Source organism: Ovis canadensis, chromosome 15 (genome assembly GCF_042477335.2).
Source record: "Ovis canadensis isolate MfBH-ARS-UI-01 breed Bighorn chromosome 15, ARS-UI_OviCan_v2, whole genome shotgun sequence".
Classification (NCBI taxonomy): Eukaryota; Metazoa; Chordata; class Mammalia; order Artiodactyla; family Bovidae; genus Ovis; species Ovis canadensis.
This window is the reverse complement of record NC_091259.1, coordinates 90,288,839-90,315,228: the sequence shown is the minus strand read 5'-3', so window position 1 is coordinate 90,315,228 and position 26,390 is coordinate 90,288,839. Positions and strand designations below refer to the sequence as shown.

Below are 26,390 nucleotides of genomic sequence, written 5' to 3'. Positions count from 1 at the left end.
GCCCAGGCCGGGCAGGTGGGGGTGGGGGGGCAGTTTAACCCTTTCAGAGCCGTTCTTGGGACAGATATGAGTGGCTACAGTAAAACCCACTAACTCATCTGATACAGATTCAACGTGCAGTCAAGAAGTACATAAAACTGTGGGCAGGGAGGGTTCTCCCAACAGCTGTGCGAGATTACAGGTTTTATTGTTGCCATTTACGAAATTAATCCTTGGAGAAAGACCACGCGCGGATTTAGCAGGACTTAAGTACATTAGATATCAGCCTCGACTGGTAATCCCATTTTCCGTCTGGAAGCTTGGGGAAAGAGCCTCTTTCTAAATATGAAAAAGCTTCGGGCCCATAAAGATGACTTGCCCAATCTTCTCCCAGAATAATCGCACCGTTTTTCATTTTAACTGGATACCAGGTTTTGACATTGTGCGTTCACTTCGTTTCGGAATCGCAGACTAAGCTCAAAATCGGGTTGCACCACTTTCCCGGTGTGGGACTTGGGCAAAGTTAAACCTTTGGCCTTGGAGATGGAATCTGCGAAGTGGGTGTAAGGACGCGCTTGTTGCAGAGATTTGTTGAGGACTCAACGCCAGGACGAGGCGCAGTCAGGGCAGCGCCCGGGAAACGTTAAGGTAATCGTGCGTCCGTCGCTTTCTCCCACGTCCCGGGAGGGAGGAGGCACGAGAGGCGGTGGGTTGCAGTGAACCGCACGGCAGCACCTCACCACGCGCGCCCGGCCCGCTCCGCGCGGTCCCGGGCGGAGACAGAGCCCGTCCCCGCCGGACCCATCTCGGGACGGACCGCCAGCCCGCGCGGGCGCCAGGCCGGAACCCAGGTCCCGAGCCTCCGGTTTCCTCCGCTTCCACCCGGGACTCTCTGCGGCCTGGACCGGCGCGAACGCAATTTCCGGCCCGACGGAGTCGCGGCTGGAACAGCTTGGGACGAGGCTCCCGGGCGTCGCCTTCGGCGGCCGCTCGCGCGGGACCATGTGGCGGCTGCTGAGTGGCGCCCGCGCCCCCCTCCTGCGAGCGACCCTGTCAGGTCAGCTGTCCCCTGTCCCCCAGGCTTCACTCCCACGCCCCGTCGGGCGCTCGCATCGCCGGAGGCCCTCGCGAGTGCTGAAGCGCGGGCGGGCCTGCAGCGCCCTCCGTTCCTCACGCGGAGAGACTCGTGCAGAACCGTCCGCGCGACGTGGGGTCGCCTCCGAGTCCCCGACCGGTCCTTCTCGGGGGCCGAGAGCCTCGGGTCTCCCAGAGTGGAGCCCGCGGCCCACAGGACAGCTCCGTCAGGAGCGTCAGGCACAGAGCGCGTCAGGCCCTGGCCCTGTCGCCTTCGGGGTTTAATCTGACCTTTCTTTGTAGATTCGTGGGCAGCGCCGCCCGCCCGTGCCGGCCTGAAGACGCTGCTCCCGGTGCCAACGTTTGAAGGTGAGAGCTTATCTGTCTTCTGGTTTATAGGCCTTTTCTGTGATGGAACCTAGCGGGGGGTGGGTGAAGAGCAGGCGTTTTTTTGTGCCCCTGTTCCCATTCATCCATTCAGTAGTCGTGTATTGAAGGCACTCTACGCCAGGCAGTGTTCTAAATGCTAAAATCATCAGTGGATTACCTCCCCTATGCCCTGCAACTGGTGCGAGACCCGCAGCCCCCTTCTCAGCTGCAGCTAATCGGCCTCCAATTTAGACTTCTGGTGTTTGCTCCAGATGAGGTCACATAAGTGCATGTACCTACTGTGTGAAAAGCATTAGTTTATTAATATAAACAGCAAGGTAAGCCACAATTTGATAAATCTTACACTTTTGAAAATATATTGGAAATCTCAAAAATATGAAAGATGCCTGGACTTCTGAAGCTGCCTCATCTTGTACAAATAGCTGTGAAACTACTACACCCACTGGAGTGCATACAGCCGTGGAGACGGGAGAAAATGTTACTAGGTTTCTCTGTTGTGTGCTTGTGGTGTCTGACTCTTTTGCAACCCCTTGGACTATAGCCTGCCAGGCTCCTCTGACAATGGGATTTTCCAGGCAAGAATACTGGAGTGGGTTGCCCTTTCCTTCCCCAGGGGATCTTCTTGACCCAGGAATCAAACACACATCTGCATTGGCAGGCAGATTCTTTACTGCTGAACTGCCAGGGAAGCCCAAGACACATAGAAATGGCAGGGGGAAGTTTTTGTAGTCCTTAAAGTCTCCTGTTTTATATTTGACTCCATCACAGACCCATGCTTATTTTACTATGGAAATAACTGTAAATGACAAGTTAATTTTTTTCCATATTGTCAAAGTGTCAGACCTGATAAAGACATAGTGTGTGTGGCCTGGGTTTCTGCCCACCTACCTTCACCAGGCAAGCACATGGTAGGATATATACAGCTCTCAGTGTGAAATGCCCTTGAACAGATAAAGCAAAGAGCATAAATCAAAGAAGTGCTAGGTTGTAAGTCTCCCAGTAAGAATGTGGCAAGCAGGAGAACTTAACTGCTTTTATGTACAATATAGTATCATACTGTCTGGCTTTGCTGTTTTGGATGGCCCAGATCAAATTATAAAATGTCTCCAGGCCTGAGGTTCCTCTTCTATAAAATGGAGATTAAAATTACTGCCTTCCATTTCTTTATCTGGATGATAGTTATGTGTGTACGTTTGTGTGTTCACTTTGTGGTAATTCACATTTTTTATTGGACCCTTTAATATATGTGTGTTAAATTTTTAAAAGTTTAAAAAATCTAAAAAGGAAGCCCTAAAAAAAACAGGGCTATAAAGTTGTTTTGAAGATTAAAAAAGATAATGCATGTAAAGAATTCAGCTTAATTGCAGCACGTGAAACATTCACATACACAAAAAAATGTTAACGTGTTATTTTGTGACTGTCTCATATCTCTATACCTTCCCTAACAGTCCCTGTAGGGTAGGCATTTTAAAAAGGCATTTTGGTTGGCAATTTAAAACTTTGCTATCTTAAAAGGTTCAAAAACATTTCTATCAACAACTGTCATAGTCAAAAGATTCCAGTGTCAATGAAAGCATCCACAAGGTAAATCTAATACACTTTTGGAATTGTTGTTGAGTGGTAACTTTAAGGCTTTGACCTGGTTGTTATGAATCTGTCTAAGAAAAAAATGACTCCTTCAACATTGACCGAAGTCAAAATCCTTTGGTTTGATTTATTCTTGCTTGTCTATGGCTCCTTTTAGATGTCTCCATTCCTGAAAAGCCCAAGCTGAGATTTGTTGAAAGGGCACCGCTTGTGCCAAAAGTGAGAAGAGAGCCTAAAAACCTGCGTGACATACGAGGTCCTTCCACTGAAGCCACTGAGTTCACAGAAGGCAGCTTTGCAATCTTGGTGAGTTCAGCGTCAGACGGCTACAGGACGGAAGCCAGGGACTAAAACAGACTCCTTGGGTTCCTTCTGGTCTCTTCCTCCACAGCTTTCACTAGAACTGCCACCAGCAGCTCTTTAAACTGATGTGCAACACCCAGTAAGCATTGAGTCATAAATGTTTTTTAATCTGGAGTGAAAATAATGTAAAAGCAGGAGACGGAAAAAGTTACCTCATTTATCCCATAGTCAGACCGTGAGATCTACTCAAACCTCTGATCAAGATTATCCATGAGTCAGTATGTGGGATGTCTAGACATATCCTGCTCATCAGGTAGCGTCTGTGAAAACTTGACGTCGTTATCTACACTAATGGCTGTGGACGGCGGTTTAGTTCCCACCAGGCAGCCAGAGGTTTTCAAGTCTGCTTCCCAAAGCCTGGCCAACCAGCCCCTGCCAGCCTTTCAGCACCTCGGTGTGCTCCGCGTTCCTCTCTCCGCCCCAGCCACACTGGCTTCTGCTCAGGCTCACTGTGGGCTTCGCGTGTGCCATTCCTCTGCCTGGAACGCTCATCTGTTTTCCCTTGGCTGGTTCGTTCACTTCTGGCGTTAGCTACAAACCTCACCTCCTCAAAGAGGTCTTCCCTGGCTGTCCATTGCAGTGGGTCCGCACTTGTTCTGTTACCATCATACCCTAGGCTTTCCCTCCACTGTGCTTATTAGAATTTATATTTTTACTTTCATGTGTATCATTGAAGCCACAATTAGCATGAGAGACGTAAGAACAGCACCCAGCCGTGCTAAATCAGTTCACTTGCATCCAACTCTTTGCGATGCTATGGTCTCTAACCTGCCAGGCTCCTCTGCATGGAATTCTCAAGGCAAGAATATTGGAGTGGGTTGCCATGGCCTCCCCCAGGGGATATTCCGAACCCAGGGATCGAACCTGTCTGTCTGTCTCCTGCATTGGCAGGAGGGTTCTTTACCACTAGCGCCACCTATTTTAAAGCACAAATGAAGGATATCCAAATTTCTATGTGTTTCTAATGCTTCCATTCACTTCTAGGCACTGGGTGGCGGTTACCTCCATTGGGGGCATTTTGAAATGATGCGCCTGACAATCAACCGCTTCATGGACCCCAAGAACATGTTTGCCTTATGGCGAGTACCAGCCCCGTTCAAGGCCATCACCCGCAAGAGTATGGGGCAGCGCATGGGGGGCGGCAAGGGTGCCATCGACCACTATGTGACTCCTGTGAAGGCGGGCCGCCTCATAGTCGAGGTGGGTGGGCGCTGCGAATTCCAGGAGGTACAAGGCATCCTTAACCAAGTTGCCCACAAGTTGCCTTTCCCTGCCAAGGCCGTGAGCCGTGAGACTCTAGAGAAGATGCAGAAAGACCAAGAGGAGCGAGAACGGAACAACCAGAACCCCTGGACCTTTGAGCGCATCACCACCGCCAACATGCTGGGGATACGGAAGGTACTGAGCCCCTACGACCTGACCCACCGGGGGCGGTACTGGGGCAAGTTCTACATGCCTGAGCGTGTGTAGTGAGGCTCAGGAGTGGGAATCCACGCCTTCGCGCCCCTAAGCCAGTCCTTCGGGTCTTTGGGCACCTTTGATGTCACAACCGAGGAGCAGCATATGAACAGACGCTCTGAAAAACTGTACATCGCCTGTCAGATTCTTTTAAATGCGTTATATTAAAGTGTGAGCGTCAGCTCAAGATGATGTGACTTCTCACTGGTTGCTCAGTGCCTTAAAGGATTAAGAACCAGAACAGACCTAATTGACTGGTTCTCAACGGAAAGAAGAATGTCTTCAAGGCTAAATCACATTTCCTTTCCCACCTCTGATACAAGTCAACCTTTTATATATACACACTTCAGGAGCTAGTTTTTATGCCACTTTAGAAGTGAGCTCGCTCAGTCGTGTCCGACTCTTTGCGACCCCATGGACTGTAGCCCACCAGGCTCTTCCATCCACGGGATTCTCCAGGCAAGAATACTGGAGTGGGTTGCCATTTCCTTCTCCAGGGGAACTTCCTGACCCAGGAATCGAACCCGGGTCTCCCACATTGCAGGCAGGTGCTTTACCCTCTGAGCCACCGGGAAGCTTATGCCACTTTACTAGTTACAAACTTCTACTGTTTCTAGAAAAACAAAGAGAAGACAGCAGTACACAAAATAATTGACAACATATTTATTTATACCCAGCTACCCATCTTCTCTCAGTTGTGGAAGGGGGGTGGGGGGGTGTTGGGACAGTGGCAAGAGATATACCCTTGCCTTTTAGCAAAAGAAACTGACGGAAAAGCTGAATGCTGTGGTCCTTCCTAGGCCTGAAACCCTCTGAGGATGGAGGGTGCTTGGCTCTGCGTCTGTGTCCCTATAGGTCCTAGCACAGGGCAGGGGCTGCCCGGCACTCAGATCCCTACTGCTGAATGAGCAAGGGCCTGGGTCATTCAAAAGCCCGTGATTCCAGCTCCGTGTTTGCCTTGAACAAAGTTCATCTGTTTTTCAGAGCTAGCTAGCAGTGGTTGCTATCCTGTATGCAAACCAAAGGAGATACAGATTGATAGAAATATTTCCTTTGAAAGTGGGCAGAAAACAGCACACTGAAGTGTCCATTTTTTTACCCCCCGTTCTTAAAAAGTTAGACTTGACAGCAAAATAATCTACTTTCCAAAGTACAGATTCATCTAAGCAGTTGAGTGATGCTCAAGAATCGTATACTGTGATTTTAATGTATTTTTAGTGAATCTTGTACAATAATCACCAAGCTGCATTAGAACACACCCGAACCTTGGATAGAGGACAGTGTTTGGAACAGTTTGTTGTACACGCGTTGCTGGCCACTGCAGCCCGTCTTAGCTGGCAGCATGAATCAGAAGTAATAATGACGGGTTCATTTGGCCTTCTAACCTAACATCGTCACCTCTTAGGGCTCACGGAGCAGTGGTGTTGATGACTGTGGGGCATTCAGTCACAGCATAAACCTGTTTCTTTCGGGGTCCACGTTTAATTACAGAACCACAATCCTTGGGCCAGCCCTCTCTACAAAGTAACAGGCTATGCACAACTCCTATCCCCACCTCCCGTAGATAAAGGACTTCAAAGTGTATGTTGTGGAAATGGGGGGTGAGGGGGCACTCCTGTACTTTTGCATAAGTGGATCAACCCACTCTGGCATTTTTATAGACTTGTGATATAGATCATTTCCCACTGATGCCTTAAAGTGTTGAATCAAATCCAAGGATTCGTCCATAGCAGAAATCAGCATAGTAAAGTGGACAGACAGCAGCTCTAAGTGACAGGCGCTGTGCTAAGCACTGTGGACACAGCAGTGAGGAGCCATGCTCGGGCTCTATCACTGTACAATCGCCTCAGAGACGGAGGCTCTGAAGAAGGAAGGGACGGAGGGTGGGTCAAAGGTGAGACCTGGAACCAGAAGTGCAGAAGCAGCAGCGGATGGATGACCCCCTGCGGTGAAGTCCCGCCCCCAACAGCTGAAGTCAGGGGGCTCCTGCTCCAAGCCCGTTTCCTAAAGGGTCTCCTTCCTACGCATTCGCGTCCATGTACCGCCTTCCTAACCCGCCACAAAGCGCCATACCCCCAGCCAGTCACCCTGCCTGCCGCCCGAGGCCGTATTCTCCTGTCTCCCTTTGCGTCACTCTGAATGGGGAGAAGGTTGAAGTCCTGTTTCATATGAGGTTTCACAATGGGAAGAACAACTCGGGAGGAGTCTGCGGTGGCGAAGCAGCGGCCCCACAGAGGTGGAAGAAGCACTGAGAAAGCAGGTGAGGGTCCATCTGTGAGGGCTGAAAGGACGACAGAAACGGAGGGGAGATCAGAGCATACGGCAGGGTGGCCGTGGCCGCGGCCGCGCTCAGGGCTGCAAAACCTTCCTGACCTCCGAAGGGAAGGACGTTACTTACTCTGGGTTCACCCTGTGGCCCTCTTCCAGAGTTTTCAGGGTGCTTCTAGTCAATAACGAATTTGTTCTCCACCATTCCCCTGTGCCAAAGCCCTCGCTGTGGGAGGGCCTTCGCTACAGGAAGCCAACACCCTTAGGCAAAGGATTCCCAACAAAACCCTCTGCTGCCAGACCTGCTTACAGGACAGACCGCCTCCTTCTGCCTCCTGGTCCACCCATGCTCTACCAGCGCCCCCTTCACTCATGTCCCTGTTTCCGGGTTTTCTCCAGCCGTTACTGCAGCACCCAATCCCACGCAGATTAAGGCACCGGGTGACAAGCCTTCAGGACACAAGCATCTCAGGTGAAAACAGGTCTGACCCCCTCCCCACCCCCGGCCCCCAGAGATGGCTCACCTGTTGGTGTTTTTTCAGGCAAATATGCCCCCAATAGTAGAAGCTAAGATGATCGCAAGGATGACACAGCAGATCATGATCATGATCTTCTTCTGTTCGTCCAGACGAGGAAAGAAAAAGCACGTGAGGAACAACGGCACTGCAGAGAGGGTTTCAGAGGAAGGCAGGCAGGGATGGGTCTGCGTGCGGAAGCGGACGTGAAGGGCAAGGAATATGGATCTGGCTTCCAGAACCCAGGATGCTAAGAGACACATCACCCCTCCGTGAAGAGTCACAGTCTACAGCAAGCTCAGAGGATCGTTCTGCCTTGCGGCTACACCACATCAGGCTCACCCCACTCACCCCAGAGCCACAGATATTCTCAGTGAGTAAGCCAAAGTCTTTTGGGGGGAATCCCTTGAAATCTAAGATCCAAATACATGGATCTTTACAGTGCATTCTTTGGGAGTTAAACCATTTTCAAAAATTAGAACTTTGGATCCACCTGCTCTAGCACACGGTTAAAAATTTTTTTCACCCCTTTCCAAAACAAACGCAAGTCACCACGTGGGGCAGCCCATCAGCAAGTGTTTCGCAGGGACCTGGAGCCAGAACCACTTCACAGTCAGTATATAGAGTCATTTATTTTTAAATTAGCAATTAAAATTATCCAGTTTACATTTTTAAAAAAGAACAAAAAAACCCTTCACTTGTATCCAAATGATAAGCCCCAGGCCTGAGTCTCAGGAGAGCAAAGGTCCGATTGGAGCTTGGCTGCCTGCCTTGCTGGAGCCAGGTCTGAGTCGGACATCACAGCCACAGGCGACGGGGCCCCCTCGGCTCCGTCCGAGTGCTGGGCACTGGCTGGGTGAGTGGCCCTGGCACAGGAAGGCGGGATGCCTGGGTCAGGCTGCTCCCCTATCCTAGAAGGCACTCAAGTCAAAGCTGAACGGGAGGCTGGCCAGGGCAGCCGGGAGCTTAAAAATTTCCCGGCTGTTGTTTCCTCCATGACGAGTGGGGGCGACACGCACTCTACCAAGTCCACTGACCTGGGAGCAGGAAGAACTGCTGAGTGGGCCTTGGCTTCCCGAGCTGGCTTAGTCCTGGACACAGGACAGCCCCACGGTCATGCGAACAAAACCAGACTGCGATGGGGTGTTCTCAGGACAAGCCCAGCCTGGGCAGCAAGCGGGGAGCGGTGGTGAGCTCGTCCCTTCTCGCGTCTGCTAGCGGGGACCTGCCTGGTGCCCACCCCAGCCATCTGGGTGGTCTGAGCGCTTGTGCAGAAAACAGCAAGTTTCCCAATGACAGGAGAAGATCACGTTTCTACTATGATTCCTGATTTTTAGCCTAGTTCAAGTTACTCTTTTGAGGTTAGAATATCCTCATTTCCAGTTCCCTACTTCCTGAGAGACGCATGCATATATGTAGATACATGTCACACACACAATTATAAAAATACATCTGGAACACACGAAATACTCACAGCTGCCTCCGTCTGAAAGCTCCCAGAGCCTGACCCTCAAGGACCTGAGCCCCGGCTGATTTTACAGGCCTGGTTATTCTGGACCTCCCCACAGTGAACAGCAGCTCCCCAGACCCAGATACGGGAACGGTGACGCCACAGCCCAGCCTAGACAGACAGTAACCTCAGATGACGGTCTCAGGCGGTGCGTCCCTGAGTCCACACGAGGAAGGACAGCAGAGACAGAGGTGGAAGGTGGCCACGGAGCTCAGCACACTGGGAGCGTCGTTTCAAAGCTGCACTTCAGAGAAGGCAGCTTCCGAGACCACAGCGACCTCTGCCCGCGCCTCCTGCTTTCAGACAAGGACCATAAGCTGGGAGGACTGGGATCCTGCCAAGCAGGAGACTCCGGCCCAGGTCTTACTGTTGCCAAACTTGGAAGAATCCCCTTGCTTTGTTAAAGATATCCCACTTTAAAACAAACCATTACAGTGCTGGGGAGGACACTCCGTGAGGTAGACAGTGCAGCACCTGGGGAGGCCTCGGGTGGGCCCCCAAGGCACAGGACACAGTCTGACACGTCGGAGGGGAGACGGAAGCCGGTGCGGTTCCCACAGTCCCGGAGGAGGCGCTTCAGAGCCGGTGGGGTGGGAAAGGTGGGGAGGCGCTCAGGCTCCTCCCGGGCGAGACCCTTTGCCGGGTCAGGCCCGGGGTGGTTACAGGGAAACAAAGGAACGGGGCTCCCTCTCAGGAAGGCCATTCACACTCTGCTCCCATCTGAAGGCAGGGGTGGCGGCCACACCAGGCTGGGGTGAAACCGGGCTCTACGCCAGGCGGGGCGGGGGGAGATGCTGGTCGGGTCAGCACCCCGGGTGACGGTGAAGAGTGACAGTAAGACTCAGCCACACACCTGGAAGACGGAGAGGAGAGATGAGCTGCACACAGTCGTGGAAGAGTCAACACACACCCGACAGCCGACAGGCATCCGCCACGGGGCCTGAAGGAAGCACCCAGCATGCAAGAGCCCAACGTCCTGGTCTGATTGAGATGCTCAGGTGTACGCAACTCTTTGTGACCCCACGAACTACAGCCCGCCAGGCTCCTCTGTCCATGGGGTTTCCCAGGCTGGAATACTGGAGTGAGTTACCATTTCCTTCTCCAGGGGATCTTCCTGACCCAGGGATCGAACCCACATCTGCTTGGCAGGCGGATTCGTCACCACTGAGCCACCTGGGAAGATCCAAAAGCCCTGTTACAAGAGACAGAAGGGGAAAAAAGGGAAACCCCTGGGCCTCTTAGAACCCTTCCCAGGGGCTGTCAGCTCTGAGGGGGGACGTGTGGGTGGCGAGGCACGGTTGCTGGAGAAAGACACCCGTGCTGTGCGCAGGGCCCCCATCAGCTCCTTCCGAATGCGGCTCCGAGGCCTGCTGGCACTGGAGTCTTCTCACTCCCTCAGCGCCCACCCAGCCTGTCTTAGAAGCAGAAAGGCACAGCGAACAGGACACGGAAATGTCCAGGAGGCCTGTCACGGCAGTTCTGCCTTGCGGGCTGAGCTCCACCGAGCTTCCCCAACGAAAATGGGGGGGATACTGTTATCCTAGAGCACAGGTGGGGAGCACGGACGTCGGGTGTTTCTGTTCTGAGGTCTGACTCCCGAGTCCAAGCCTGTGTGCCGGTCGGCCTGGACTCAGTCAGGGAACGGGGAAGCGATCCAGCAAGGGCTCAGCAACTTAGCATCTTAGACGTCGGGTAAGTCAGCTAAAAACAATGGACTGATCTGCCTCCTCATTTTACAAAATGATTTACATTTTGAATTCCTGGAATTAGGGATGGTGAGGGGCCCTGTGAATTTGGAAGGCATCTTTCATCCATGGATTTGGAGAGACACTGACTATTATACCTTTTCTTAATGTTAATATCCTTTCCAGGGGGATTGTGAAGCGTCAGAACAAAATTCTACAAACAAAAAAATGTCAAGGACTAGAGTCCCAGTACCAGGAGGGAAAAAAAGTAAATCAGTTAATTACTTATGCGAGATCAGTCACCTAGTGGATGTATGTATCAAGAAGTTGAATGTTTAGGGTTAAAAATAATCTGACTTTGAGATCCTCTAGTCACATGGGAGGAGGAGGAAGGAAAAAAAGGCAAACAGGCAAGAAGTGAAGGGTCAGCTCTGCTATCACGTCTATGTATCTATTACCGCAGTAACCCACCTTCTATGAATTTGTAAGAAAGAGGAAAACATTATAAAAGTTAATCATACTGTTAGTCATAGCAAAACAATAATAGCAAACCTCCAACATTGGGAACATGTTGAATAATTGAGAGTATATTCACAATCTTGTTGAACATGAGATTCCCAAAGAGATCTGAGTGTTGAGAAATGATGCTTGTGACCTTGTGACTGGGTACCAAACTGTTGATAACATAGTCTGAATGATGTAAAACCTCATCTGAGTGTGTGAACGTGCCATAAGATTATTGGCAATAATATTAAAAGTTAATTCCGCTCACCTTTTCAGCGTTTACCAGTCTGTCCTTAACCATACATAATGCTATGTTTTAGTCAGAAAAACACTTGAGAAGCCTCGGAAGTCTTCGCAGTCCCAATAACAGGTCTCTTGTGCCATGCTGTGGCTACATACATGAAGCCCTGAGTCAGTGGCCAGCTCTATTGTTTTTACCAGATTTTTTACAAATTAATATCCTAAATTTTAAAGTCGCCATCCTCTGAGGCTCTCTAGACTTTACAGACGATGATAAATGGCCACCTTGTTTTACGAAGAGTAGCTCTGACAGAATTCCCCTAGGTCCACTATTAGCTGTGTGCTCAAACTTGGCCCTGTTACTTAACTTCTCTAAGCCTGAGCATCTTCACCTATAAAACAGAGATGATAACAGCGCCTGTCTCCTGAAGGTGGTGTGAGGAGCCAATGATGCCTGTATTAGGTGTTGGCACAACTGCACACTCAAAACACCTTAGCGATTGGAGATCCAGCCAGTCAGCCACTAACACAGCCCTACAGCCATGAACCCTGACTCAAAGCTCCGTTTACAAGGAAAGGAAGGGAAGGCAAAGCCCAAGAGCCCTGAAAGACAGCGAGAGCTTGGAGGACACACCCCGGATCCCGGCTGGAGACTGCACCCAGCTGAGGAGCAGGCTTGCTCGGGACCGGGAGTGAAGGCAAGGTGCTCGGGAAACGAGGAACACATCGACAAGACCAGAGCCAGACCCCTCGGGGTAGAAACCAACGAGAGACCGAGCCCAGCTGCAGCCAGGACCCAAGAAGAGGACCAGACGGAGGTCAGAGCAGGCACAGGACTGACAGTGTGAGCACTCGGCGTGTCTGCGGACAGCCGGGAGAGGAGACGCAGAACCGGAAATCCCAGGCTAGGTTCTCAAGAGCGAGCCGGTCCAGAGTCCCGAGAGCCTTCCCTTTACTTACATGTCAGCACGGCCGCCCTTACTTCAGCCCAACGGAAAGTCCGATAATCAACGCTAAAAGGCCCAGCAACACAACTACTATCACAATGATAATTACCAATTTCTGGAGAGAGGGACAAGAGAAATAAAAACAAGTCATTATTACAAACCACCAAAAAGCCGCAGTCAGCCATCCAAAACCCACCTCTGCACCGGAAGCATCTTCTCGACCCAGATAGAGTGAAATGGAAAGCTGACATCCCGACGTAAAGACGCTCTGCTGGGACCTCCTGTTTAAGTTGCCTCTGCACTAGCAGTGCCAGCAGGTGTAAATACGGAGCCTCTTTCAGCTCCGAGCTCACACTGCAGCCCTCACGTGTGGACAGACGTAGCCGCAACCGTCACGGGGTCTCTAAGCAGCAGTCAACCAAGGTATAACGGGACTGAGCTTTTCCTTTTCAAGGGGAGTATGAAGATGTATTTGACACAGTCCTAAATGCAAATTCCCATCCATCTCTCCCCCAAAGAACACTCCCACCTGTCAAACCCAGGACAGTGACTGAGGGCCTGAAAGTACAGGTCCTGTTGTGAACAGGACAGGATTCATCATGTGAAATAACTTCCCAGCTCCCTAGACACCTGCCCAAGCAACAAGTTGGAAGAAAAAGAACTGAAGAATGGAAATATCAGAGCACAAAGTCAGAAAAGAGCAGGCTAAAAAGCAAACCCCACCAGAGCTGGCTACTGCGGTGACTGGGCAGAGATGCTCCAAGCAACAGGGACACCAGAACTAAAGGTGGGGGCAGGCAGTGGAGCAGGATGAGGTGATGGGAAGAGCCGGGCTGGAACCCGAATTTGAATCCCAGGTTCCTACGCTTCCTAGGTGGCCAGGGACTAAAGTGATTCTCAACTGTTTGATCTAGCAAGTAGAAAACACAGGTGTGCCCTGAGCGTTGACACAGCCATCAGCACACAGCCGGGTTCACAGCAGGGAAAAGAGACCAAAGAGGACAGGTGTGGGCCGAGTGGAAGGCAGCGCAGAGGAAGCTCCTAAAGGGCAGAGGAGCCGCGTGATGCCGGATGGGCCAAGAGCTCTGTCTAGCAGAGCAGCAGCAACGCTGGGCAGTGACGGGTCCATCCTGCAGAGCTGCCTGCCAGTGTGGGCTCCCGGGTGGAGATGGTGGGAGCCAGATCCATGCGGGACACGCCAGGGAGGGAAGGGGAGCTATTCCCTAGGGAGAGCTGATGGAGGAGGAGGCTGGACAGAGGGAAGGCAGGGGGATCTCAGGGACATGGAGGGGGGCGACCAGGGAGAGGAGAAGCCGGCTGGTCCCGCCGAGACACGGGGCTCACCCTGCGAGCTTCACTCTGATACTTGACCGCCTTTTTGGTGTCTGCCACGGCCCGCTCCACGAAGCCCACGGACTGGTCCATGTTGTTCTCAATACGGTCAATCATGGCACCCTTTCCCCGGATGCAAGAGGTGGCGGCAGCAGAGACAGAGACGGGGAGAGGGAGGAGACAGCGAGAGAGCGCACACGATGGACCTGTCCTCTGGGGGTGGCGGGGGGCTCACCTTCCGGGCCTGACCCTGGTACTTGACGGCTCTTTTGGTCTCCTCCTGAGCCTTCTCCACGTGGTCCACCGTGTGCATGACATTCAGCTCTATGTTATCTAACATCTCCCCCTGCGGAGGACAGAGTCCGGTCACACCCTGGACACGCACCCCGGGACGGTCCCAGCTCGCGTGCGAGGCCACGGGGAGCGCCTGGAAACCTGCCCATGCGGCCTTCCACGGGGTAACCCTGCACACCTCCCCGTGATGGCAGGTGCTTTCCCAGGCCGAGGCGGTGGCCACCCGGCCTCAAAATATCCACTCAGTTACTTCGTGCGAGACAGCACCCTGCACACCAGGAGCACGTGGTCTAGACACCTGGAATATCCTGAAGGGTGCCCCGGGCCCCTTTTTTTTTAAAAATGAAACGTGAGAAGAGAAGCCAGAACGCATCTCTCGCGCTGCCAGGAAGGCTGGCCTCTTCCTGGTCACTCAGATCTGAGCCAAGCTCGCTCAGTCTGGACCAAGTGCCCGCTACTACAGAAAGTGCCTGGTGCACGGCAGGTGCTCAGTAAACAGCTGAGGTGGGGACGCTTGCTTTCTCTAAGGTATCCCCAGGCCCTGTAAGTAACAAGACGTTGGTTTTACCTGAGTTATCTGGTTAAGAGATCATGGTCACTCAGCAAGATTCCCAACCTTTCCCCAGCTGTTACTTCCTGACCTGAAGTTCAGTCTTCCCAATTGACTTCTGTGCATCTTAAGATGGGAATTCCCTCCACCCACCTAGACCTTCATTCCACGCAACCCCTGGCTTTCTGCAGAGAGAACGGCACTTACCATCACTTGAATCTCAAACCAGTTCCTCGGCAAGGCAGTGTGGGGAGAAAAACAAGAGTGCAGATGGAGGGACGGGAGGAACGGTCTCCAAGGGCGAAAGGGGATGGAGCAGAGGTGCCCGAGCCCAGAGCAGGAAACGTGTCAAAACCAGCCACGTGGCGCTCAGGTGCCATTAGGATTCCTGCTACACGGGAAGCAGGTTCTGATCCTTTCCAGGTGGCAGAGCCACTGGGAGCTCACGGTGAGGGTGGCTCCACACCGTTGCCTGGCGGTGAATTTAACTGCACCCTAAGAAGCAGGGGCCAGGGGACCCGAGACACTGACCCCACAGGCAGGGAGCAGGGCCGTCCGTCCCTGGGCAAGCTGGCCCAGAACGGAGCAGGCTCCGTGAGGGACTCGAGTTTTCCCGTTGATATTATTTTTGCTGTCCCTTCATTGCTTTTGTTGTTCCTCAGCAAAAAAAAACAGTCAACATTTTTGGAAAAACTCATACAGAAGAAAAAGCAAAAGTGGGAAAACACAAAAATCTCTGTGACACCTAACTTTCCACCATAAACTGGGGGAAAGACCCCATGTTTTCAGCGTCACCAGTGAAACGCTGATAGTTCCTATCAGAAGAGTGTTTTAAGGCATCACCATTAAGAACCCGCGTCACTAATAAAAATTAACAATGATGATGATCCCAAGGCCGGAGGGAACAGGTACATTACAGAGCACTTCACACCTCACGTTACATAGACATGACTTCCAGGCCAGAGTAACCAGCAGGAATAACAAGGAGGCAACCCCCCAAGCGTCAGCATCCCAGGTGCCTTCCTCTACTGGGGTACTGGGATTCTGGGACTCCGCTACACCAATTCCCGATGCTTCTCCCTCCCGACTCGACCCCCCCCGTGGCTTTCTCGGACCCCCCCGCCCTCCTCAGGAAGCCCCCTCCCCACCCCCGCGGAACCCAGCGCCTCACCTGGTTCTCCACCAACATGGCGATGTCGATGAACATGTCGTGAAGCTCCTTGATGCTGCTCTCCAGCCTCACGATGTCCTTGTGCCGGCCCTCGATCTCGCTGAGGGCTTGCTTGGAAATCTGAGAGTCGATGATCTACAGTGGGCCGCAGAGAGATGGACCGTCGGCCCCCAGGCCCGCCACGGCCCCCAGGACCCCTGCGGGCCTCCCACCCCCCAGCCCCGCACCATCACTCACCCCCGAGGTGAAGAGGGCAGAGTTCCCGCTCTCCAGCATCTCCTCCAGCTCCTCGTCGGTAGTCTTTTTGCCGGCTTTATAACAAAAGAAGGAGAGCATCAGATAGAAGATCAAAGCTCATCATTTCAAAAGCTTCCTGAAGACGGCCATGTTCCGTCGCTCAGTTGTGTCCAACTCTTTGCGACCCCGTGGACTGCAGCCCACCAGGCTTCTGCCCGTGGGACTTTCCAGGCAAGAATATTGGAGTGGGTTTCCATTTCCTCCTCTGGTGGATCTCCCCAACCCAGGGATCGAACCCATGCCTCGTGTGTTTCCTGCATGGGCAGACAATTCTTTATCACTGAACCACCTGGAAATCCCAGTGGGAGCACAGTGGCCTCTAAAGCCTGCTCGCCTTTCTCCGATGTCTCCCCTAACCCCATCCAGCCTCAACCTTATCAGCAGTTACCCTCCTGAAGTCTGTGTCAGATTATATTCCTTTCCAGCTTGGAACATCTCCTGGCCCCCTTCACTCTGCCACCGGGTCCAAAGTCCTCAGGACAAAGGGCCAGTTCCCAGGTGAGCCCTCCCTCCAACCGACTTACCCCACCCTGCTCTGCCCAAGCGCACCCTGTCCCCAGGCCCTGGCCGGCCTGCCCTCCCTGCCTGCGACCATGTCCATTTAATTCCTGCACTCAGAGCATGTTCTGCGCTGCGGAGCCCTGACTGCTACTGATTCCTAAAGTTACTCCTAAAGTTACCGATTCCTAAAGGGTAAGGCTGTATTAACTCCTTTACACAAACGGGGCAACCTGCACCACTCCCTGCTGTCAAAGAGGCAGCAAAGATGCCATGAGCCCCAGGAAGCAGGTATTTCCCTCCATGGATGTGGAAATGCTGGTTCCCATGGCAACCAACACTTGGACCTGGTAGCACGGAGCCACCCTCTTTCAGCCTAAGACACGACATCCAGGCGGCGGCAGTGCCGTGAGCCCCGTCCTTGGCTGGGGCACAAAAGGGAAGGCAGAAGCCACCTGGAGGCCCCGTCTCCCTGGCCCTGACGACCGGACAGACCAGCGCCCGACAGGCCAGGAGGGGGCACAGAACGCGCTGCAGACACGCACTGATCTCGAGCTGCCGCTGGATCCGCCCTTTGCTGCGCTCACGGAAGTCCACCTGGGCCTCGTTGTACTTGGTCATCACCTCCACAAACTTCCGGGACAGGACGGAGTGCTGCGGGGACAAGGTCAAGGCTGTGAGCCCCCAGGAGCGAGGGGCACAGGCTCAGCGCCCCGGCCCCAGCCTCGCCCACAGCAGCACCAGACCCGGGACCGCGAGGCCTAGGGCAGCTCTTGGCAGGAAGGCAGACTGTGCAGCCACTGGGGACTGAGATTCCTCCAGAAACTGAGGATGGAGCTACAATGTGGCCCAACAACTCCACTCCTGGGTGTGCGTGTGTGTGTAAATATATGCATGTGTAAAATATGTGCGTATATATCTGTGTAAAAAGTACTAATTCAGAACGATACGGGCACCCCAGTGTTCACAGCAGCATCACTCACAGCTGCCGCGAGACGGAAGCCCCCCAGGCGTCCATCAACAGTGGACTGGATAAAGAAGGTGCACACACACGTACACACGCACGCACAGGGAATGCTACCCAGCAGTCAGGTGTGAAACCCTGCCATTGGTGACAGCCTCGGCTGGTCTAGACGGTATCATGCCAAGCGAAACAAGTCAGAGGAAGACAAGTACTGTATAACATCACCTGATACGTGGAACCTAAAGAACACAACGAACTATGGCCGTAACAGAGAGGAAGCAGACTCAGACACGGGGAGTGAGCTGGCGGCGGCCAGCGGGGAGGCGGAGAGGGGGCAGACGCGTGCGGGAGGGGAGGCACGAAGTCCTGGTGTCAGACAGGTTCGAGGATGCATTCTACAGCAGGGGATACACCCAAGATTGTGTGAGAACTATAACTGGAAAGTGATCTTTCAAAAGTGTGAAAGAAATGAAAACAGAAACCCAAAGGCCAGGGGCAAGACTCGGTGTTTCTGGCTTCCTGACTTCACACCACGGGGAAAGCCAGCTCACCTTTTCAAAGCATGTTTTCAGTTGTCTGTTAACCTGTCTTGCTGAACTCACAGAGTAATTGAGGCCAAAGGAGGTACTCTGGGAATCCCAGAGGCCCTGCCCGACTCCCCTCCACATCCAAAGACCCTTGCGTTCTTACTCAAACGGATCACCCAGCTTTTCCTGCTTCAAATCTTCTTGCTTCTGACTCAATGCTTCCATCAACAGCCCTGGTGCCTAAACTCAAATCATCATCATTTTTATTCCTTGCCCACTTCTCAGCATCAAGACCCAACAAAGGTTTTTCCTTTGCCAAATCACCAATATCTATACTTTTTTTAAACCCACCATCACCAGGCAAATTCAGACCAAAATCACTGCAAAAACCCAATGAGAGACCCACGTGCCCCACGCTGAGCCAGTTTTCAAATGGCTAGCAGATTATCCTCCTAACAGACTGCAACCCAAAGTAAATGCACACCAGCTAGTTGATCAGATCCAAACTCCCGAGACCGCAGTCGAAGGCCCCTGGAATATGGCACTGGGTTCTCTACCAAAAACGCAACCCCCACTATCCTGTGACAAACTTTTGTCTCTAGACAGACTGTTCTCTTCACGTCTGCCCCTACCCACCCTACACCACCCCTACTCTACACACACCACTCCTGCCCACATGCCTCCAAGGACAACCTTTCCCTGAGCCTGCCCGCGCTGACACCCTGCCCACCCAGGGCCCAGCCTCCTCTGGGACCTCAGTCCTTCCAGGCTCTCCCGATGCTGGGAGCACAGGACTTGGTCCTATCTTCCTACCCTCTCTCCTGCGGTCCTATGTCAGAGCTTCCTTGTGGCACTGGAACGTCATGCCCGTTCCTCAGTGACAAGGGTCGTATCTTTCATGACCGCCAAGCAGCCTGACTCCAAGCTGGACAACCGACGACCAACAGTCTCCAGAGAGCAGACTTCAGTTTCCTCTCCTGTAAACCAAGGAGGCTCACTACACCTTCCTCTGTGCTCTGGGAACCTCAGGCGCCTCCTGAGAGGACGGTGCGAGAGGGGCCACCAGGGCTGGTCTCAGCCCTGTCCCCCACTCTGACCTGGGCAGCTCCCCGCTACCAGCTCTTCACACTGAGTTCCAAATAAGGTCTGTTTGTCTGTCTGTTTTTAGAGATCCACAGCTAGAAAAGGGAACTCTCCTACATTGTCGGTGGGAGCGTAAATGGTGTCATGGAGAACAGGAGGGAGGGTCCTTAAGAAACTAAAAACAGAGCCACCATACGATCCGGCAATCCCCCGTCCTGGGCACAGATCCAGAGAAGATGAAAACTCTTAATTAGAAAAGATACACAGACCCCAGTGTTCACCGCAGTACTAGTCACAAGAGCCAAGAGATGGGAGCAATCTGTGTCCATCAGGAGATGAGTGGATAAAGAAGACGTGGCGCAACACTGCCGCGAGAAAAGAATGAAATACGGCCACTCACAGCGACGTGCACGCGCCAGAGAGTATCTCACTTACACGCGGCAAGGCACAGACAGATGTCATACGACATCACTGGTATGAGGCATGTGGAGTCTAAAAACCAACACAAATGAACTTATTTACAAAACAGAGACAGCAAACTCATAGTTGCCAAAGGGGAGGTGGGGGAATAAATTACGAGTATGGGGCTAACACATACACACTGCCATATATGGAACAGGGTCACTGCGTAGCACGAGGAACGATGTTCGATATCCTGTGATAACTTACAACGGAAAAGGGTCTGAAAGAGCAAGACACATGTGCGTGTGTGTATATCCTGACCGAATCACTTTGCCGCATCTGAAGCACCACACTGTGATCAATTCTACTTCAGTAAATATTTTTTAAAATTTAAAAAGACTCCACAGCTAAGGGAAAAAAAATTTTTAAAGACTGGGATAGACGGTTGCTAGGCCAAGAATCTCACCTGGGATTTCCGAATCCGAAGGTCTGCCGACGACCGCACCTCGTCTTCCTCAATATGCCTCTCCATGCCTGGATGGGAGAGAAGCTTATTCTAGCAACGCAGCCCCTGCTCTCCTCCAAGAAACTCACCGTGCGATGCAGCCTCCTCTCTCAAACACACACACCGGCCCAGGAGACCAACGGCAGGCAGGTCCTGTCTCGACACCCGGCTCACGTCTGAGCCCCAGGACACCTTCACTGCAGGGTCTCACTCGGCCACGCCCCAGCGCAGCAGTTAACAGCACGAGTCCCCATCACCGAGAGACCCGGGCTCAAGTCCCTTCCCAGCCACATCCCGGCACGCCACCTGGAAAAGCCGCGAGCACTCAGCCTTCCTGGTCTCCGCTCTGTACAATGGGCACACTGCAGGGCCCCCCTCGCAATGCTAACATGGAAATCAAACACGAACACGCAGACAGGGGCACAGGCTCACTGCCGGACTGGAAGCGGCCACCGGAAACCTCCACTCCATCCCCATGGAAACAAGCAGTACGGTCCAAAGCGGGCGAAGAAATGATACCTCAGGCTCAGCAACGCCACTTTCTCTCCCTGACCAACGGCGCGCACTCATCACCAAAGACAGTAAGTGGGGCAAGAATGCAGACGACAGCCTCGGACCTGAGGAGGCTTCTGGGCTCCCAGAGGAACTGAATCTGCGACAGCGGCTTCACAGAACGCTGCCCCAGCTGAGGGGTGGGAGGGGGCGTGGGGGGAGGTGACACACCTGGCCCCCAGGAGACGCCTGCAGACGATCTGCCCGGCATCCTCGCATCACTGACAGCACTGCTCACACGTGTGCAGCTGCCGGGGGAGGAAACGGGACCAGGAAAAGGCGAGGGACTGAGTTTAGGGACCCGAGCCACCAGACATCCACCAGCTGAAAGCACACACCGCTCCCGTCCCCAGGCTTCAGTTCTCGCCTCACTCAACCACAGACAAAGCTCTGGGGCTATCATCCGTCACGCCAAGACGGAGCCCAGATCACGAGCAAAGAGGCCATGCGCGACGTCACCCCCATGAGGACGCGTTCTGCTGCAGGAGGGCTGGACCCCAGACGCGGGGCGGCTGGGGGGCTGGCTGCTCCCTTAGCCCCTTACTCTTCAGTTTGTTCCGCACATTGTTGGCCTTCTTCTTGATCTCGGTCGTGAGCTGCTCCAGGTCGTCCTTGGTTTCTGGGTAAACAAAGGCCGGCAGAATCAGTTAGCAGAGACTGAACGCTTTGTCAGCGACAACAATCAGCAGAGGAGGCGTAGTGCTTTCTCAGGCGTCCAGGGCAGTACGCATCCCCAGGGGCTCCCCAGACACCCATCATCAGAACGCAGTGAGCTTAGCTTTTAAAGGCATTTTTCCAGGCACCCTGCCCTCGACCCGCAGAATAAAAACACCTCGTGGAAGAAAAGGAGGGTCTGGGGAAGCATTTCAAGCAGAGAAAACAGCCCAGGTGTGCCTTCCAGAAACCCAAGGCGGGGGCAGAGGCAAGGCACGCCGGCAGCAGCAAGAGTCCCCGCCAGCCACGGGGCTGGGCTCGCTGGGAAGGAGACGAGAGTCTGGCCCAGTGGAGCCACGAAAAGCAGAGGGGACGGGGGCGTCCCTGGAGTCCAGTGGCTAAGACTCCGCGTTCCCAATGCAGGGGGCCCGGGTTCGACCCCTGGTCAGGGAACCAGATCCTACACGCCCCAACTAAAGAGTCTGCATGCTGCAACAGAGAGCAAAGATCCCGCGCGCTGCGGCGGAGAGCCGGCGCGGCCTCGGAACAGACAGGCGCCAACAGGGCGGTGAGAGCAGGGGAGGGGGAGGAGGGCGGCGGTGACACGTGGGCACGCGGGCCTGAGGGAACACGCCCTCCCCTGCGACCCCCAGGGGGACCCGGCGGGCGCCTGAGCCCCGCGCGGCACTCACTTGGCTCGGGGATGGGCGCAGACAGGATGACACTGTGGAGCCTCTTCACTTCCTCCAAGTGCTCGGAGATCTTGTCAATGTTGACGCGCGTCTCCTCGATCTGTAAGCAGAGAGGCGTCAGGAGGGGGAGCCTGGCCCCAGACCAGCAGAGCTCCGCGCCCAGCGTGGCGCTCGTGGAGGGAGGCGGTGGCCCCGGGCAAGCCTCCCGAGGCCCACGGCCCCAGGGCGCGCCCGGCCCACCCCATCCAGCCAGGGAGGGGCGCGCCGGCAGCCGTCCACGAGGCTCCGGCCTCACCGCTCCCTGAGGAGACACCGGCCGCCCACCTCGGAGGGGGGTCGCGGCTGGAGTCTAGAAGAGCCAGGAAAACCCAAGGAAGCATCAGAGGGAAGGCTCAGGACACCGGCAGGGCCTCCGCTGCTCCAGAAGCGAGAGCCACCGTGAGCAAGAGGGAGAGGGAGGGAGACAGCAGAGAGGCAGACAGCGAAAGGGAGAGAACGGGCGGAGTGAGACGCGGTGAAGGGGGAAGAGAGAGAGAGAGAGAGAGAGAGAGAGAGAGAGAGAGAGAGGAGAGGCAGGAGAGCCGCCCAGGAGAGGCAGGAGAGCGCCGAAGCCCGGCTGCCCGGCGGGACTGCCCAGCGCCCCTGGACACGCCTCCGACCAGCTGACCGCCCTGGACGACCGTCGGGACCCGGGAGCGTGCCCGCCCGTGCAGAGGCTCCTCAGCTCCAGGTGCGCGTGGGGAAGTCCCGGGGCCTCCCTGGAGCCCCAGCGGCTAGGACACCCCGCTCCCAGTGCGGGAGGCCTGGGTTCAATCCCTGGTTGGGGAACCAGAGCCCACGGGCTGAAACCAAGAGCGTCCACACCACAGCTGAGGAAGCTCCTGCACGCTGCGGCTAAGACCCGGTGCAGCCAACTGAATATAAAGAAAGCACCGGGAGGCGTGCCTTGACCTGCATGGACCCTGCTGCCCGCGTGTGAAGTTCAGCCTCAGCTCTGTCTTCACAGGCACCAGGTGCCCCGGCCCCACAGCCCCTCCGGGGGTGGCTGCAGTGAGCAGGGCACAGCTGGCTTGGAAGAGGTCTCGAAGCCTCCACAGCCACCTGCCTGCCCTCCACAGTGAGGGGCATGCCAACACGGCCACAGTCAACAAACAGAAACCTCGTAAGATGCCACACAGGAGGGTCTTAGCCCCTGAGATGCAACGGAAAGACAACTCACGATGCAGCTTCCAGCAGCCCTTTCCTCCAATGAACAATCCACTTCTTTAAAAAAAGGAAAAGAAAACCTGATCACAGCTCTGCAACTGGCAAAGCAAGCGGGGGAAGGAACTCGAGTCCTCGTTTATATTCACTCGTATTTCTGCTTGCACTGGGTCTTCGCTGTGGTGTGCAAGCTCCGCAAGGCAGGGCGTCTCTCGCTGCGGAGAACCGGCTCTAGACGCAGGGGCATCAGCAGCCGCGCCCGGGGCTCAGCAGCCGCGGCCCCAGGCTCGAGGCACAGGCTCAGGAGTGTAGCAAGTGGGTCAGCCGCCCCGCAGCACGTGGGGTCTCCCAGACCAGGGGTCGAGCCGGCGTCCAGCCCTCTCATCCTCTGTCGGCCCCTTCTCCTCCTGCCCTCAATCTTTCCCAGCATCAGGGTCTTTTCCAGTTAGTCAGTTCTTCCCACCAGGTGCCAAAGTACTGGAGTTTCAGCTTCAGCATCAGTCCTTCCAATGAATACCCAGGACTGATCTCCTTTAGGATGGACTGGTTGGATCTCCTTGCAGTCCAAGGGACTCTCAAGAGTCTTCTCCAACACCACAGTTCAAAAGCATCTATTCTTCACTGCTCAGCCTTCTTTATGGTCCAGCTTTCACATCCATACATGACTACTGGAAAAATCATAGCTTCGACTAGATGGACTTTGTTGGCAAAGTAACGTCTCTGCTTTTTAATATGCTGTCTGGGTTGGCCATAGCTTTCCTTCCAAGGAGCAAGCGTCTTTGAATCTCATGGCTCAGTCACCATCTGCAGTGATTTTGGAGCCAAAAATCAAGTCTCTCACTGTTTCCATTGTTTCCCCATCTGTCTGCCAAGAAGTGATGGAACCGGATGACATGATCTTAGTTTTCTGAACGCTGGGCTCTAAGACAACTTCTCTCTCTCCTCTTTCACCTTCATCACGAGGCTCTTTAGTTGTTCTTCACCATAAGGGTGCCCTAAGGGCGGTGTCATCTGCATGCCTGAGGTTACTGACATTTCTCCCTGCAATCTTGATTCCAGCTTGTGCTTCATCCAGTCCAGCCCAAAAAGGACCCAGGTGACAGGAGCTGTGACCCCACAAGAGACTGATTCAGACCTGCCTCAGTGTCCAGGAGTCTCGGCGGAGGCGTGGGCCGGCGGTGGCCTGCTGCAGGGCCGGGGGCACTGAGTGTAGCAGTGCATCATGGGACCTTTTGACGGAGGTGCCATTATCCTCATTACCTCCACCATAGTTTGGCCCCAGGTAAATAACGGAGGGAAAGAGCCCCAGCCATCATCAGAAAATTGGGTTAAAGATTTACTGAGCTCGGCCCTGCCTGTCAGAACAAGACCCAGTTTCCCCCTCAGTCTCTCCCATCAGGAAGCTTCCATAAGCCTCTTATCCTTCTCCATCAGAGGGCAGACAGGCTGAAAACCACAATCACAGAAAACTAACCAATCTGATCACACGGACCACAGCCGTGTCTAACTCAATGAAACTATGAGCCATGGCGTGTAGGGCCACCCAAGACGGGCGGGTCATGGTGGAGAGGTCTGACACAATGTGGTCCACTGGAGAAGGGAATGGCAAACCATTTCAGTATTCTTGCCTTGAGAACCCCAGGAACAGTATGAAAAGGCAAAAAGATATGACACTGAAAGAGGAACTCCCCAGGTCAGTAGGTGTCCAACACACTACTGGAGATCAGTGGAGAAATAACTCCAGAAAGAATGAAGGGATGGAGCCAAAGCAAAAACAATACCCAGCTGTGGATGTGACTGGTGATAGAAGCAAGGTCCAATGCTGTAAAGAGCAATATTGCATAGGAACCTGGAATGTCAGGTCCACGAATCAAGGCAAATTGGAAGTGGTCAAACAGGAGATGGTGAGACTGAATGTCAACATTCTAGGAATCAGCGAACTAAGATAGCCTGGAATGGGTGAATTTAACTCAGATGACCATTGTATCTACTACTGAGGGCAGGAATCCCTCAGAAGAAATGGAGTAGGCATCATGGTCAACAAAAGAGTCCGAAATGCAGTACTTGGATGCAATCTCAAAAACGACAGAATGATCTCTCTTCGTTTTCAAGGCAAACCATTCAATGTCACAGTAATCCAGGTCTATGCATACATGTGCAATCTGAAAACCGGTCTGGATGAACCTATTTGCAGGAACAGAGACACAGACACACAGCATGGACAGGCAGACACGGCGGGGGAAGGAGCGGGCGAGACGGACTGGGTAAGCAGCGCTGACGTGGAGGCACGACATGCGTGACAGACTGTGGGCGGGAAGCCGCTGCGCCGCACGGGGGCCAGCCCAGCGCTCTGTGACGGCCGAGAGGGCTGGGCTGCGCTGTTGGGGGGAAGGAGGCCCAGCAGGCAGGGGACACATGGGCCCAGGCAGCTGATCACAGCAGGGACTATCACAACGTCACAGAGCAATTATACTCCGACTTTTAAAAAAAGAAGTCACAAGCGCAAGGTTTTGATGACTCCTAAGGACTGGATGACTCGAAAAATATCTCCCAGAATATTATTATTCCATAACGTGAAGAGTATCCTGACTCAAAGTCTGTTCAGTGGCAGGAAGACAAGGTAGGAAGTCGGTAGGATGAGACTGTTGGACCCCAAGCTCAGAGTCACTCTAGACACTTGACTAGACGGCCCAGCAGATGGGAGAACTGGACCCCAGGCTCCGTCCTCAGCCTGTCCACAGAGCTTCCCAGGTCAGGGGCCTCCAATGCCGCCTCACTCATCCTCCACTCACAGAAGCTGCCCCTCCCTCTGGCCTCAGTAGGCTCCCCATCTGGAGCTGCTTCGGGGCCTCTGAGTAATCCAGCGATTTAGTCGGCGCACCAAGGAATCGCAGAACCCCTCCAGGACTTCAGGATGGGCAAGCGGCCAACCGCAGAGCTTGTCTCTTCCTTCTCCTAACTTTGTCTGTCTTTTCTCGGAAGCGTTGGTTTTTCTCAAAGGTGCCTTTCTGAGTGCTTCATGGCAGCAGACGCAGGCAATCAACTTCCTTTCCATGCATGTGCCAGAGAACCAAAGCCGGGGAAGGGCAGGGCGAGCAGGAGATACACGTGCTGGAGCGAAACACTCAAGTGCTGTTTGTCTGTGT

The 26,390-nt window shown here is 53.8% G+C and overlaps 2 protein-coding genes across 5 annotated transcripts in view; one reads left to right on the top strand and one right to left on the bottom strand.

Annotated features, from left to right (window-relative positions):
• The first annotated feature begins 677 nt into the window (after positions 1 to 677).
• On the top strand, positions 678 to 5,502 carry MRPL16 (mitochondrial ribosomal protein L16). Its single transcript, XM_069553259.1, has 4 exons — positions 678 to 1,036; positions 1,357 to 1,422; positions 3,188 to 3,336; positions 4,378 to 5,502. Exons 1-4 carry the CDS (start codon positions 982 to 984, stop codon positions 4,861 to 4,863), a joined length of 756 nt encoding a protein of 251 aa, XP_069409360.1. The 5' UTR covers positions 678 to 981; the 3' UTR covers positions 4,864 to 5,502.
• Positions 5,503 to 8,246: 2,744 nt separating this feature from the next.
• The window catches only part of STX3 (syntaxin 3), a 43,496-nt gene continuing 25,352 nt past the window's right edge, over positions 8,247 to 26,390 (bottom strand). For all 4 annotated transcript variants that reach the window (XM_069553255.1, XM_069553254.1, XM_069553258.1 and 1 more), the window contains exons 3-11: positions 22,042 to 22,141; positions 21,240 to 21,314; positions 20,105 to 20,172; positions 17,208 to 17,316; positions 16,105 to 16,178; positions 15,868 to 16,002; positions 14,088 to 14,198; positions 12,534 to 12,635; positions 8,247 to 9,997 (exon numbers count right to left, since the gene is read on the bottom strand). In XM_069553255.1, the coding sequence (XP_069409356.1) occupies positions 12,552 to 12,635; positions 14,088 to 14,198; positions 15,868 to 16,002; positions 16,105 to 16,178; positions 17,208 to 17,316; positions 20,105 to 20,172; positions 21,240 to 21,314; positions 22,042 to 22,141 (756 nt within the window). In that variant the 3' untranslated portion in view covers positions 8,247 to 9,997; positions 12,534 to 12,551. The remainder of the gene's footprint in view (positions 9,998 to 12,533; positions 12,636 to 14,087; positions 14,199 to 15,867; positions 16,003 to 16,104; positions 16,179 to 17,207; positions 17,317 to 20,104; positions 20,173 to 21,239; positions 21,315 to 22,041; positions 22,142 to 26,390) is intronic.